The sequence below is a fragment of the Stigmatopora argus genome, chromosome 9 (assembly GCF_051989625.1).
Source record: "Stigmatopora argus isolate UIUO_Sarg chromosome 9, RoL_Sarg_1.0, whole genome shotgun sequence".
Taxonomy (NCBI): domain Eukaryota; kingdom Metazoa; phylum Chordata; class Actinopteri; order Syngnathiformes; family Syngnathidae; genus Stigmatopora; species Stigmatopora argus.
The window spans coordinates 16,495,352-16,512,107 of record NC_135395.1 but is presented as its reverse complement, the minus strand read 5'-3'; the positions used below and the strand labels follow the sequence as shown (position 1 = coordinate 16,512,107).

The following is a 16,756-nucleotide window of genomic DNA, read 5'->3' as shown; positions in this document are numbered from 1 at the left end:
CTATATTTGGCTAGGGTGGGCTCCAGCGCCCCCGTGACCCTTGTGAGCATAAACCAAATGATGAATTAATGCATCAAAACTGTGTCATTTTTATCAGGTGATTAACAAATCAAATTATTCATTATCAACGACGTTAAAGAAGCTAAAAGCATCACAATGAAACATTGACATTTGGTTAGTCCCATATGTTGAATCAGCGCCTGAAATTTAATCTCATGAGAAATTGTTTTATAAATTACATTGAGCAGTCTGTCTGGTGTTTTGGTCCGGTGTTTTACTTGGATATTTTGCAGGACACAATAAGGGCATCATGGAAACTGAAATTTAATAACAATGTACCATACGTGCAGTTAAGATTTCATTACGGAAAGGGGAGGACCAGATATATGGATGTGACATTTAGACATCGCAGTGACAAAATATTTCCGATAATAATAATTTTTCTTTGCATTGGACTTTTCAAATGTGCATTAGGAAGTCAGTAAATATATTAGAAAATTCTGATGATCCTTCACAAGTAAAAGGAAAATGTTGACAACTGGAAAGCGACATATATGATATTGTGAATATTACAAATCAAAACATTACATGTCAATCTTGGGTAAAAAAAAAACGTGTCCATAAGCTACCAAAGGACTGAGATTTTCCTTCCTTAGGCTAAACATCATAAAGCCAAGACTACAAAAATCATATATGTGTGGCCTGGATCAAGTGTCATGTCATTTACCATGATATTAATGTTCTTATCTTGTCCTGATGACCAAGCAAGATGAGTTATTCAAAATAGGCATTGGTCCTAAATAATAATGTAATGTTGCACATTTTAAATTTACGGTATTAGCATTTTCTAGAATCTTGGCTTGAAATGCTGAGGCTGCCCTAAGCAGTCATTCAGAGGAGACTTTTATGTCTTTATGAGTGTGAAAATGAAGAGTAGTACAACTGAAGCAGGTGGAAGAGGAGGTGAATCTTGTTACAAATGTGCTCATCCTTTACCGAGGTACCACTCCTCGGGCACCATGATGCTTTTGTCGGCTGGCAAATGTTCGCTGAACCCGACCCGTACATATAACCTCCAATTTGTCATGCAAAAGGAGAGGTAATATTACACATTTCATTTTATTTACTCTCAACATCCTAATCAGAGCAATAATAGTGGTTATCAAGGCTTTATTTAGACTTTTTTCATTTGAACGTTTCCAAACATGCAGTATTCCATATATTGTTTGCACCTTTTATATTGCATAGATCAAGGGTGTCAGACTCGGGTTGGTTCGCGGGCCGCTTTAACGTCAACTTGATTTCACGTGGGCCGGACCATTTTAGATATAATATTTAGATATTTTTTTATAAATGGATTAAAAGAACTGGATTAAAATCCCTGAATATTCAGTTTTTTATAGATCTAAAACAATGTTTATTTTAGCTTTTATATATTTTTTAGATTTTATAAAATGATTTTTGAACTAAAAACACAAAGAAAACATGGATGAAAAAATTGCAATTATTGATTTAAAGGGGGGAAATCAGGAAATTTAATATACATCTATACTCTTCATTTTAATTTGATCCTAAAACAGAAAGTCGGCACTCATGATTTACTTTCCCGGGCCACACAAAATGATGCGGGCCGCCACTTTGACACAGGTGGCATAGACTAAATTGTTTTTGATTTAGAAGTTGAATAATCACGAATTGAGTTTGTTTTTCAGTAGAGGTTTTTGCGTGTTTTTTTCCCTTTGTTTAGATTGCAGAAATCAATGTCAACTGTGATAATGAGTTTCCAGGTGAGGTGGTTGTTCCATGCAGTGATGCAAATCAGAGTTGTTTTTTTCATGCATAACTGTGGAAGAGTAGCAGAAATTTCTTGCTTTTTCTCCAAAGCAAGGATGAAAAATAAGAGCGAATAGACTGGACGCATCACGATAATCATCCTACTATTAAATCATCTGCATGTGACTCGGAGAGCAAACAGCCTAATTCAGGTATCAGTAAGGTTTTATGGAAAACCTATGTCAGGCAAATGTGTCATATTGAGAGAGAAGCTGTTAAAAATTCCAGGTGAGTATTAATTAAGTAATCAAAGCTACTGCTGTTCTTGGAGTCCCATAAAATGCCTTAATATAGTATCCTCAAAATATGAAAGTGCATGAATCCATAAATCTCCCAACCAATTTCACAACAATGTGCTTGGAAAGAATTGAGAAATGTTCAGATGTCCCAACCAGGTTATGATGTGATCAACGAAATGGTACAATAATAATTGAGTAAGAATTAAGGTCATGCAAAAATTAGTCTGGCGGGTTTTAACTGACCATTTCCTACCACAGCCTTCTATACATTAAAATACAATATATAATCTCAATTTTGCAGATAAAAACAATCTTAAATTGCTATCTACATAGACTCTATTAGGGGTGTGTACTGCCTCATATCTGGCGGTGCGATTCATGTCACGATACACAAGTGATGATTCAATCCGGTCCCGATTAATCCCGATATTACACTTTAAGACCAGTATTGAGATTTACATGAAAATACATTTATATCAATTTATTTCTGAAACCTCAGTAATCACCAAAGTAAACATGTTTTTTTTCTTTTATATTTGAACAACACAAGGCCTTCATTATAAAATGTTCTTAGTTTTTTGTGCATACCTGCTTTTGTGCAAACCAGTTTTAGTCCAAACCTGCCTAAAGAAAGGATTCTAAATACTAGGGGGAAAAAACATTTTAGAGAATGAATAGCACTCAATAACGAACAGTTGTTTAAGACAAAAATGGGAGGTCAAAACATTAGCTTGAGCATTCATGTATATCAACCACCACCAGGCCAAAAGATAAAAAATAAAAAATAAATGTACTCAATATATTGTTTGGGCATTACTTATTGAATAAATGTATGTAGTAAAATTTTATATGGGACCTCGTGTATAGGAGCACAATTATTACATGTCAGCAAACTCCTTTTTGTAGTTATTTTGGAAGATTGCAAGGCACGGCGACTGGGTACATCCAATTAGTGGACGGGGTAGAAGTGCTGCCAGATATTGTTTATTTCCATCAAAAACACGTGTAAAGATTGTTTCAGAAGGATTTTGAATCGATACAAGAATTGTGCAACATAATACGACGACGTAACGCAGATTTTTTTTTAAAAACACCTCTAGTTGTTATACAATTAAACAATGAAGAAAAAAAAGAGAAATACTGCCAGTGTTGGGTATACAAAAGTCATACCAAAGCGACAGCTGTGTTGTGACGCAGAATATATTACTGGGTGATGCTGACCTTTGAATGACTCTTAATATAGAGTAACTATATTTTCAATCTCAGCCCACCGAGGGATTAGTAAAAAGAACATCCATCTTGTGAACTCTGTCAAAATCTCTCTTAAGGACTTGTGAAATAATCTATTTTTGGCAAAGGTGTACTGAGAAATATTAGACGGATTAGAGTGAAACCATTTTGCAGTGGCTCAATAATGAAAAGCTGCGTGTGACGTTGATGTTTAGCACATTTACCAAAGCCAGGTTCAATCTGCAGCTGCGAGTGACACACAGAAACTACTCAATGTTTAAGTGGAACATTTGTCATACATTTATAAATATTTACTGTAGTGTGCGCACCCGAATGTGTCAATGTACGTGTGTGTGTGTCTGTGTGTGTGTGTGTGTATGTGTGTGTGTGTGCATTCAAGCACTCAAAGTTGCTGATCCAAGCCTTCTGTATCACTAAGTGATGGGAGGATTCCTCAGCAAGAGCACTGGGGGGGTTGAGGGGATTCTGAAATGGACGGCAGAGTGCGGCCAATAGTCTGTGAGTGGCCTTCTACGCGAGCCAATCACACGTGACCAGCGCTCCCAACAGCCATCCATCAAGAGGTCCTTTTCTCAAGGTCAGCTGACGCTTGTACCCCTTTCCCTCCACCCCGCCCCCTTCCCCCATTCAGTAAAGTCGACATCAACAAAAGTGACATCTTTTCGCAATTCCTGTCAAAGTATCATCTAGTTGCAGGGGTTTGTACGGCCTCACGTAAGTTTGTTGGCCTGAACACCAGATGCTAGTCAGGTTAAATAAACGTGTGTCTATTGTGAGTTAGTCCGCTTTATAGCACCCACGTCACGTCTTTTCTCTTATTGACGAGCCTGATTAGTTATGTTTCGACTCACACTTCCTGTTTCTAAATTTGTGCGCATGTCTGTGTCTCTGCTCATGTATAAAAGAGGAAGCCTCTTCTATCTCATTCGCCGATCAGTGTGATTTCTGCAGCGCACAGCTGTCACCATGGAAACCAGGGAGGGAGCCGGAGATAGCGGATGTAAGGGAGAAAGAAAAGGGAAAATGAGATTGAGAATGAGCCGGAGAGAAAAAGAGAGAAAGGAGGGTGTGTGTGCACTGTGTATGTGTGTCAGTTGTTGGATAACAGCCACAGAAGGCCTGCATGCAGTACCACCCAACTAACCTCTGCACAGCAGCAACATGAGGGGAAAAGAAGCCCTCACCATGTGAGCAATTTGTGATAGTATTTGTCATTACATTCAATTGGTGAAAACAATGAGCCCTTCTGTGCAAAAAAAATGAGCACATGCATGTGCTAAAGTAACAGTTAGTCATGTTGCACATCAGTGCAATGACTTTTTCTGTACATAAGAATTATGGAAATCTCACACTTGCAGGATTTCTTTTTTATATTTAACGTGTGATGTTTGGTAGTTCTGATTTGTCTGTCCTTTTTAAAAAATGACTGAAATTCTCACCTCTCTGCTGATCCATCCATGGGTAGATGGATGAATTTTGGTTCCCACCTGTTTCCAGAGTAGCTCTTATCAGACTTTATTGCATCTTGCCCCCCTCCTTTTTGTCAGGCACACACTCGGTTAAGAGTATGCCATCCTCTTTTAGCCACCCCCCTCCAAATCTCACCCCTCATTTTTTCCTCTCTTTTTCACTTGTGTCTTATTCCTGGTTCATCCATTCTGCTCTCTTAACTCCCCACAACCATACCCCTCTTTAACGCTTATCCCCCTCTCACCTCACCCTTTTTCACCTCTCATTTTAACCTCAAACAACCCTGCCCTACCTTATATGTACACACACACACACAACATTAGCTTCAGGCAGGTGGAGCAGACTAACAAGCACAGTTCAGGTGTTGATCACATCTGTTTTCCATCAGTAGTGAATGGTTCGATCGCACAAAAATGTCCCATTGGTCCTTTGAAAAGCCTGAAAGTGGACTACTGGGAGTGGATTACCCTGTTGCTACTTAGAAGTGCCATTAAGAGGCAATATAAATCTTGTGGTGTGCCTCAGGGTCCTTACTGGTGTTCCTCTATTTTAGAAATGCTTTTAAAAACAAGGGAGCATAACACCCGAAACAATTGTTTGAAGTTGTCTGATGTTGTTTTTGTGTCAAGACTCTTATTGCGGAGATCAGATAAGAATAATACGGTGCCTGAAAAGTATGAACCAATAAACCTAGCATGATACTTGAGAAACCTCCGTTATGGCTGACAGAAGATTTCATGTCTGAAGCATGGCGCGTTCACTTTGTATTAAAGACAAGTGATAATATGGATCATAATGAAAATGAAAATTAATTAGAATTATTCAGTTGTTCTCCATACTGCGGGGGGTGAAGTCTATGAGAATTGTAGCCAGCCAAGCACAAAGAGACGGACAACCATTCACGCTCACACCCATACCTAGGGGAAATTTACAGTGTTCAACCAGCCTACCATGCATGTCTTTGGGATGTGGGAGGAAACCGGAGTACCTGGAGAAAACCAACGCATGCCCAGGGAAAACATGCAAACTCCACATAGGAAGGCATGAAACTGGGATCGAACCCTACTTGCTGCTTTTTCATTGACTCTTATGCCTGCTGCTAGATCCTGTTCTCCCAGTACATCATCGTTTTTTTTTAAATGAGCCACATTGTTGCATAAATTATTTATTTTCTGTACAATTTTAATAGTTATGAATCTTTCTGAGTCTTGATAGTGTGCTTGAATACGTTTTGACAAGATATCATTTAATTAGTGTGTTAAAATCTGTGATACTTCAATACCTGACACTGAGAGAAAGGTAAAAAAAATGTTGCTTTATATATTCATTCTTCAGCTTGTAGTATTTCTATTTATTTTTAATGTTCTCTTTATCTCTCTGCTCACAATGTACCCACAGAGTAGAGTCAATATTAGGTCCTAGAGAAGATGTCACCAGGTAGACAGAAAAAGATACGCTGCCTGTCACAATCAAACACCAGTAGACTAAAAGAAACTAAATATAGAATACATTTGTGCGCCGATGATTTCTCAAGAAAGAACATCATAAAATTATTTTGTTGCTCGAATAAAATAGACCAATCATGAATATCAAGCGTTAGCTTGCTGGTCACAAGCACATGCCAAACACATTTCCATAAATGCGTACCTCATACATTTATTAAATTTTAAATGAAGTGTGCACTTCTACTATAGGGCAAAAATCTTAAATGAGGAGGTTGGAGAAAGCCCATCTCTGCTGAAAAGATGCACTTTGCTGATGGCACGTGTGGGTAACGTGTGCTTCTGCGTGTGCGCTCGTGTGTGCCTTCGCTCACGGTTTCACGAAGACCTCCCTCATTCACAAACTAAGCCATGTGGCAGTGAATCTGCCCCTTTAAGAGGCATGAGCTTTCTACTGAGGCTGACTCTTGGAAAAAGATGAGTGCCGATACATTATTCACCACCAAGGACACACACACGTGCCGATACACAAACACTCTCACACACAACACAAGCAAGGACAAGAAAACGAGTTAGGCAATCATCAACGAGAAGATCCACAAAGAAGTGCGTTAATATGAAGCCATTGGCGTAATGTCACAGGGAACATAAGCATTGATGTACTTTTCGTCGGGGTGATACGATCATATGGAGTCTCAAACACACACAAGAAGGGAGAAATTTTCAGCATTCTGTTTTTCCGTGTGCATAATTTATAGCATCCCCAGATCTCCCCACTAATGACAGAACACTAGGGCATCTGCAGCACAGCAGCAACAGCTGACTGGCTTGGTGGAGGGTGTTTGTGTGCGTGGTGGATGCGCACATGGTGAGGGGACATGGGGCAAGGACAGCATGAGAGATCGAAGAAGACAGAAAAAGAAGAGAAAGAAACACAGCGGGCTCAGTTTTCATACCCAGCACAAACAGGTTATAGAGCGGGTGTGTTGGTGCGGACAGGTGCAATTGATTCTATTTGCTGCCAATCCAAGCGAGTCTCTCATTCCCTTTAAATGTGAGGGATTTACATGCCACATAGCGCTATCTCCAAAGGAAGACTTCCCAGCTACCCCTGTGTTGAGATCATTTTCAGTTCACCTGGCCATTGTGGTACGAGACAACAAAAGTGGGCACCCTGGTGATAAATGCTAGGTATTTAAATGTGTCCACGTTACTGTATCTCAACCCACTCTTGCTCCTTTTTGTGTTTTTGCTGCTTTTCTGTCTTAATGATTTGATTTGGTGATTCTTAATGATCCCATTTACTTTGATTTGCTTTGTACTTTGTGCTTTTGCTTTGTTGTTCTGTCTAATCACCCTCTTGCTACTGTCACAATGAAATTTCCTGAATACGGGATGAATAAAGTTATTCAATCCAATCCCGATTGTTACTGTATTCATTGTATTATGATAATGATGATAATATTAATGATCATGGGTTCTTAACATATCTTAACATTGCTGCCATACTTATGCTATTCAATAATAATAACTCCTTCAGTGCCATTGAGGATGCTAGACATTTGCCATGAATAGACATTCAGTACATTTGAACTGGAGGTCGGGAAGCGAATGAATGAATGTCCATCAAATGGACTGGATGTCTATCGCTGTGAATGGGAGTCACTGAGTTAATATGACTGATCATTCCAAGTTATTTTGTAATGGCATCAGCAACTACTCAGATGTATTGAATTGATAATATATGCTAACCCTCGTGGCCCACAATTATACCTGATATTATTTTCTGGCCCACTAGGTTGCCCAACCTTGCCATCTGCTTTGGATCATTTTTCTGCCTTGAAATTGTCAATGCACCAGACATAGAGTATCTTTGAGCACAAACCCTTGCTACACTGCAACAACCAGTGATAAACCAAATTCCCAAATGGTGTGTAAGGGTTGGACCTGCAAGAAAATCCAGATGCATGCATTTTTCCACTTGAGTACTGCCGGGCCATCGACAGAAATAGAACACAGTGTGACTGAAATAGACACAGGTACGCAACAATGAGACAAATGTGACAAGACTCTCCGGAGACACATGCGCACACACAATAAAAGTTAAACTCCTCAGGGATATTTTTTCCCATTTATGTTCAGTGTGTCTGTCAGTCTGAGTGGCACTTTGACAAGCTATTAGCGTAATGGTGATTGTAATGTGTTAATTATTAAAGCACCAAAAAACTATCGCAACTACTTCTTTGTATTTTCTGACCAAAAATGTGTCTGTGTGAAGAGAAAATACTGATGAAAGCGAGTTAAGGGTGTGGCTTTGGTTACGACTCCTGTTGTGAGAATTGTCTAAACGTGCTGCAACAGGGCAGATATCTTCTAATTCTCAGATCAATTGATAAGGGATTCTGCCCTGTAGGTGATACGTACAGTGACGGAAGAAGAAGCTAAGAGAGCACTGCTTATTAGCATAATGGCCTACCCGGAATACAAGCATGTGTAAAAAGCTAATTTTACATCTTGTAAGTTTGTATCGTTTTTGTGCTTGTTTTTCTTTTTGGAATTTGGAGACTTTGCTGAATTCGATAAATTGAAAAAAAAAGCACAAAACACAGTTTTAATACAATTTTACCATTGGCAGTCAGTTAATGACGTAGTGGAAGCTTGCCTTTTTTCCTCAGTTTACTTTCATGGCTGTGGTGGGCAGCGTTTTTGTTTTTTTCTGAGTCAATCTCGAAAAATTGTTAATACGTGTTATGTAAGAAATTAGTCCAACACTGGCAATTTTTTTTCCCGCCCTACCAATCGGTAAACTGAGTGCATTGAGCACACAGAAGTAAGTGGACCAGGTATGTAGCCAAAAAAAATGTATTAAAAAAATTACAGACAACTGCTTTGAATAGTGATGTTAATTAAATATTAGCAATTGTTGACACCGGTGTCGCCAAAAAAGCACCAGATAAAATCCCGGTTTTAATATTTTCAGATGATTTTTTTTAACTTTTAGCTTTTAGTAGCCGCCCGTGATCCGATATTAATGAAACCCAAAATGTTTCCTTGTCAGGCCCTCTCTCTCTTCCTTTCTCACTCGCAGTGTTATGGTCATTCTGCCTCTGGTTTGAACTTGTACGGTAAAATCTCCCTGAAAACATGTTCTTTGGGACTTACTTCCTCCGCTGGCACACTTTCAATTTTGACTTCTGACTCACCGCACAAAGTCAATAACTCTCGACTACTGTTTTCCATTGCAACATATGCCCTCCTCCGGAATCATTGCTTTTGATTTGATTTCAACTATGCAGAGGCATACCATAAAGAATTTTTATTGTACAGTTTCAATAGTTATGGATCTGTATGAGTCTTGATAATACATTAATGAATACTCTTTGACAAGATTTACTAATTTAATTAGAGTGTAAAAAATCGTGACAGTTGGACCTCACCTTGAGTCACCTCTAGCTTGTTGCGGTTTATGGTAGAATATTAAAAGTAATGATATTTGTTCTTCCACTTGATAAAATGTTGGCTACTATCAGCTTTAGGACATTAACTTAGTGGCTGCCATTGACGGCGAGAGACGCCCAATCTAATTTGACTGGGGGGCTGGAAGCAATAGAAATCCAGCCTCCTAGGCTTGAATTTGGATTGGACAATATCAATGGCAGTGAAGCAGGTGCCTTAAAGCCAGCTAAACCAGTTGATACAGATTTGATGTCTTTCACTGTCAATGGGAGTGAATGAATTAATCATAGTCGCATCTGGTGGTCCCGTCATAGCATCAGATCATTCCTCACCATTGAGTTCCACTCCTCAATTTTCCTGACTAACTGCGGGACAGTCATAACTTGGAACACTCTCCAGCCACAGCAGGGAAGGAAACCCAAGTGACGGGAGTTTATGGCCTTCAAAAATTGTATTTTAGGAAGAATCTTTAATTCATTCATTTTCTGAACCGCTTATACACACAAGGGTTGTGATGGGTGGTGGAGCCTATCCCAGCTAACTACAGGCACAAGGCAGGTTCATTCATTCATTCATCTTCCATACCACCCATCCTCAAAAGGCTTGCGGAGTTTGCTGGAGCCTAACCCAACTGTCTTCGGGCGACATGCAGACTACACCCCAGACTGGTCGCCAGTCAGTCGCAGGGCACACAGAAAGACAGACAACCACTCACACTGTCACTGAGAGGGAATTGAACCTAGACTGCCTGCACCAAAGGCAGGCGGAATAACCACTGCACCATCGGGTGGCTTCACAAGGCAGTTGACATGCTGAATTGGTGGCCAGCCAATCGTAGGGTAGAAGGAGACAGACAATCAATCATTCACACTCCGACTCATCAATCAACCAGCCTACCATGCATGTTTTTGGGATGCGGGAGTAAACCGGAGTACCTAAAGAAAACCCACACAAGCTCGTGCAGAACATGAACACTGCACACACTCAGGACCCACCTGGGATCGAACTGTGAGGTCGACATGCTGTTAAAAATGAGTTGAGATTTGACTATATTAATAAGGAACTGCAATGGTTGCTTTTAGTGTTAACAACATTATTTTCTCCAGATTTTAACATGAGTGTGAGTAAATGAAGTGCAGGCTCAAACCACTGCTGATACAAAGTATGGTATGCAAGACTATAGTTGGGAACATCTGGACAAAAAGGAAATGTGTGCATATTATTGTTTACAGTAATAAAGCTAAGATTGGGTGTTGGAGGGAAAAGCAGGTGGTAAATTCGATTTATCAACAGACCTACTTATCACTTTTACCATTCCTTTAAATGCAGAACTTTACAATGCAAAGAAAAACGCTCCCTTGTGATGTTTTTTTGCCATTACAAATGGATCATCTTCAGAGTTTTCCACAGTAAATGTTAACATTTAATAGACAGTCGCCAAGCCTTGATGGTGCTGTCTATGTAACAAGAAAAAAAGAGAGATGTACAAGTTCTCTGAAAACATTTGCAGTAGCAAATTATGATCATTTGTAGGAAAATGATTTGCTTCGCTGAAGACCTACACTATTTTCCATTTCATTCAAGAAACAGCCAATTCAGTGGAAATGGGGGAATTACAGGGGGAGAGGGTTCAGTTTCCATGAATGAAATATTCAATTTTTCCAAGTCTCAGCAACACAAAATAAACTCGTTTTTGTTCTTGAAAATATTTGAGCACAAATCAATTCTTAAATCCGAAAGCACAATCAGAGTTTTAAATACATAGATTAGAATTGTATGTGTTTCCAGAAGACAGCTATTATTGGCTGGCAGGTATTAGGCCGGGACATTGATTGGTTAGGCTCAGGGTGTGTGTCTGCAGAGAGCCGCTGAGCTGCTTCTAATGAAAGCCAGCTCGATGTGGTTTTATATTATATCGAATTATAATATATTAGATTGATTAATCCAATCTATAATGTTAACACACGCTTTTAAAGTCTACAATGGATTGTTTCCCTTGCCTTTGTGTCTCGGAGTGCCAATCTCTGCACTGCCTGAAAGTGTGTTCCACACTGAACCCTGATTACAACAGCTATGTCATAAATAAATGACTTGATCATTTTAGCATGTCACAGAGCTAAAAATAGAACATCACAATGTTAGCTGGCCTGTTAGATGAGCTCTTTGTACAGACGTTTGACTTCCTTCCTGTTCCAACTTCCTTCCAAGGGTTTAATTAGATTCTTTTTGATTTATACAGTGTCTTTTCAGCACAACAAAAGTCAAGGCATTTTCCATTCACACTTACAGACTGGTGTTCATCGCAATTATGCCACGCAGTGTTGATTTTGCTTTCAAAATTAAACATACCAAAGACAGATAGATGGCAGATGGAATGTTATTCTGAAGAAAAACAAGAACTTGGAAGGTGGAAAAAAAAACACTTTTAGGTGAGAGATGGCATGCTGTACAATTTGTATCATGGAGTGATTTGATTCGAGCTACAGAGTTGGTTTCTTTAGGAAGACAAATGAGAGGTAGGCTGTTGTAGGGAAATGTTCATTGCCATTATTACCTTATTTTTTTAAATAAAAGTCACTTTTATTAATAGTTTGGCTAGGCCTGCGACTTATTCTTGGGTGTGACTTATATGTTTATTTTTTTCCAAGTGACAGCAGGATGAAAGAGACAAAGCATTCTAGTCCAGCCCTCTATTTTCATAGTCGACAGAAGTGATACTAATAAAGGAAATTGGATTGGCTAGTGATTTGGAGTGAGATCGAGATGTGTGTTTTTTATGTAGATATTTGAACAAATGGTACATCAACAGGGTGCTTATTGTTCTCAATTTTAATTTTGTGAGTTTAACATATGTATAGTGTTTATTCTTGCTTGCTGATAACATAAATTTCCCCCTAGAAATGCAATTTACCCTGCATTGTGACGTTTTTTCTTACCCATAACCAACTCATAGTATATTTTTGGCGGGATGTTAAGTCTGCAAAATAGGGTTTAGAAAAAAAACCAATAATTCTAAATGTCCAAGATAGGCATCTTACATTCCGTCATTACGACTATTAAAAGTTCAATGTTGGTAGAGTACTTTTTACATTATTTCTGTTTGTAGAATTCATTTTCATTAGTTACCAATGCTTGACCTCAACTTGTTAGGGCTTTAAGGTTCTTCCTCTATGGTCCTGGTTATGTACAATATGATGCCAGAAGAGTGAGAGGCATTCCCTAAACTTTTCCCATGAGTTCCAAACATATCCATCCCAGTTCCTAATCCATTCCTGAAGTACGTCATGAGAGTTTGCTTGAAAATGCTAAAAGCTAAAAGTGCAACAGATGCATCTGCATAAACACTATTTCCGTCAGATACCCGGGGAACGGGATGGCCTATCCTAACCCTGTGCTCACAGGTCACTGCAGTCACAACTGCTAGACATGTCATGATTTGACATCTGATATACTGGCCCCTGGCAACAGTCCTCAGCAACAGACACAAAGGTCACCTCAATGCAAGCAAGCTTGCTGTCCTCTCACACACACACACACACACACACACACACACAGAAGCTCCACTCTAATCTGTGATGGTGCAGATCTTGCTGGCTCTGCTCAAAGAGTCAGAATGCACTGATCACCAGTCAGCAGGAGTCTGCAGTGGATGGAAAGGAGGGAGGGAGAGAGAAGGGGTAGTTTCTACTAGCACACGCGCATTCATATGACACACGCACACACGCACGCGCGCACACACACACATAATTTCTAGCATGCTTCTCATTTGATTATGGGTGACCGGGTTATGGCGGTATTGAAGTGTCAATCGGCTGGCGCATGCGCACGCGCAGACCCCTGTATAGACTCTGCACGTGCACGCGCGAGCCGGTCCCCCTTCGCCTTCAGTTCCAGTGGCCCTCACTCACTCGGCGTTGGAACTTACCGCAGTCCTCGCACAACACTCTCTCCACATCTTTCTTGAGCTCCGGCTCGCTGGCATCCACGGGGGCGTAAGACGCCTTGAAGACGTAGGGCTCCCCGGTCGGGTCCATGAAAAAGATATATTTGTGGTCCTTCTCCACCGTGGTGCATGGGGCCTCGGAACTAAAGTCCCCGACGGTGACGAGCTGCTCCCTCTCGAGGCCGCCGCTGTTGACGGGCCACACGTCCAGCACTTTGACATTCACACTGTAGGGCTCCCGGGAGGAGACGTTCTCCGGGGAGGAGGAGCGCACCTCGCCCTCAATGACCACAGCTGATCGGTACGCTTGGTCCTGGAGGGAGTTGAGACTCGGGGCGTAACAGGCGAACGAGACCCCGATGACCAGCATGGAGAAATGCACTGGATCAAGCCTCATACCGTCAGCCTATGCTGTGGTGCAGTGCTGCTGGGCGGCGGAGGGAGCTGCAAGAGAGAGACGGCGGCGGCGAACGAGCTCCGGCAGGGGAGAGGCAAAGCGGCAGACCTTGTGGAAGTGTCCATGCCATCTGTGTGAGCCGCCGCTTTCCCCATACGGCTGCTGGCCTCGGATGGGGGGGCACACACTCAATAACACACTAGCACGCACACTCCAACACACACGCACGCGCGCACACACACTCTCACGCACGCACGCACGCACGCACTCACACGCTCTCACACGCCAGCCTAGGAACCGGAAACGGCCCGCTTCTTCTGCATGCTTAAAAAATGTGACTGCTGCATTCTCCTTTCCCAACCGCCCTCCACCTCCTTTCCTCTTTCCTGAAAGGCAAAGCAAGACTCGTAAATTAGTCTTCTCTTCAATCCACGACTGAAACCTCTCCCTCTCTCTCTCTCCTCCCTCTCTCTCTCTCTCTCCAGCTAATAGGCTAGCATCGCATGGGTGGGCGCATTGCCTCCCCGGGTGGGAAAAAAAAAATCTTCTGCGCGTGTAGTGGGAATCACAATAAACGATAAACACTCCACGCCAGCTCAGGCTTTTGATCCGCTTAAAAAAGTATACATCACGAAGAAGTCTCTGTTCGCCAAATCCGTCAGTCAGTAGAGAGGATGCCGGGGAAGACCAGACAGGATGAGATAGCGGTTATCCGGTGAGGCGGTGCAACAGTAGCGCGCACCCTCCAACCGCGTCCCCTGCGCCCCTCATCGCATGCGTGCGCCTTGCGTGAGCAAGCATCACCTGCCCGGCCACTGGCGTCCGATCGCCGCTTCCTGCGCAAACGCTCTAAAATCCCGGAGAAACAGCTGGAAAGCAGCGATGGTGGTGCATGTGGATGCGAGGCGGTCGAGCCCCCCCTCGTTGCCTGGTTGCAGTACGCAATGCACAGACACAATAGCGTGTTGCCAAGCCTCTCGTATAGGTGACCAGTGTGGCTCTCCAGTGCTCCCTGCTACACACTGCGGTTGCGATGAGTAACGCTGCGAAATGCTTTCAATGGGGTCCTCGGCTACAGCATGTGATGTAAAGAGAGAGACGCCGCAGCGACTGATGCACAATGTGCTGTTTGGCGATGAAATGCCATGTTGCAGTTGTCGAGGGCAAAAAGACATTTATTGGAAATGAAAAGAATTTGACATCTCATGTGTTCAGGATCAATTTGCCATCCAATATCCAATTTCTGTATCCATCTGCGTGCTGGAGCCATTCATCGTGACATAGCCTTTTAACACTGTCAACAGCCAAGCGTCCTTTACTAGAGGTCAGAAAGCCTTTCATTGACCATCCCGTGATCAATGAATTCACGGTCATACAGGGCACCTGATGGGAAAATTGAAGGCAAGGACATTTTCTGAGTGTACCAAAACTAAACAGCTTCCTCCATCTGATTCACCAGAGGATCACGCGAGCAACATGCTTGTCCAAGATTCTGAAAGCGCTTAGGCCTAATACCAATCACATATAGAAGGCCTTAGGAACATCATTTGGATGAAGGTTTGGTTGCCCTCTTTAAGATCCAATTAATAATGCGCTTTTAATACCGGCTACACCCCCCTTAAAAGAATACTACCAAATCTCAATTAATTGAATGAGAGCCACATTACTGGGATTGCTGCTCCAATTCCAGGAATCAGTTCAGTGACCCACCCCCTTCTCTGCTGTCTACTTATTCACTAATCATTCTTCTTTATCCTCATGCATTTAGTGCAAACCTCTCGCGTGGACCTCACTGATAGTCTGCGTTGCCCAATGTCAACATAGTCTGTTTAGGACTTTTTTTTTAAAGATTAATTAACATTTTTATTTTAAATAGCCAATGTGTAAGACTGGCGCTGATTGGTTAGCAATTTAGCATATCTGCCTCACAGTTCTGAGATCGAGGGTTCATTCCACGGTGGTTTCGGACCTTCCTGTGTGGAGTTTGCATGTCCTCCCCAGGCCTGCATGGCTTTTCTCTCGGTGCTCTGGTTTCCTCCCACGTTCCAAAAAATGCAATTGCAAATGTAAGTCTTTTGACCAAAAATGGTACTGCAACCCCAATCAACCTATTGCGGTGCATAACATCAGCCTACATATCAGCACAGTAACAAATATTTCATTTGGTAATGCATTGAAAGCATCAATCACTAACAAACGTGCCTGCCTAAAGTGGCTATCTTTGAACATACAATCTTTTTTCAAATTCTAAATCTGCGTTTAATATAGTAACACAAAGATATTGTTCGAGAGCCAAATTGCTGTTGTATTTTTTTCTTGCTTTCGTGTCTTTTAAGAAGCATAATATTTATCCTATATCCTATCCTTATAAAATAACTATTATTCGTTGAATGGATATATTCTAATTAAAAATGCCACATGAAAGTGAAACGTTTAAAATTATTCTGATTCCTATTGACCAAAGCACTTCAAGTGCAAGATCTGATGAAAATGAGTGAGAACCATCACGCGCTACTGCACAAACACTATGGCAAGGCAGGAGGGACAAACGAGAGTCGGGAAAAACAATAGCAGGCTGCTCCTAACAGTATTCTTATTCGGACAATACAGTACCAAGTATTGTTTTCAGCTCCGTTTTTGAACAATTTTATCATGTATCTCAAACATTTTAAGTGCAAGACTTCTCAAAAAGTAATTCAGTTTGAAAATAGCTTTGCGTTTGATT

General features: G+C 41.3%; 1 protein-coding gene across 4 annotated transcripts in view; it reads right to left on the bottom strand.

Moving 5' to 3' along the window:
- LOC144082715 (pro-neuregulin-2, membrane-bound isoform-like) overlaps positions 1-15,057 on the bottom strand; it is a 33,189-nt gene extending 18,132 nt beyond the window's left edge. For 3 of the 4 annotated variants that reach the window (XM_077610031.1, XM_077610033.1, XM_077610032.1), the window contains exon 1: positions 13,617-15,057. In XM_077610031.1, the coding sequence (XP_077466157.1) occupies positions 13,617-14,031 (415 nt within the window). In that variant the 5' untranslated portion in view covers positions 14,032-15,057. The remainder of the gene's footprint in view (positions 1-13,616) is intronic. The other variant, XM_077610034.1, reaches the window with a different exon arrangement.
- Positions 15,058-16,756: the final 1,699 nt, after the last annotated feature.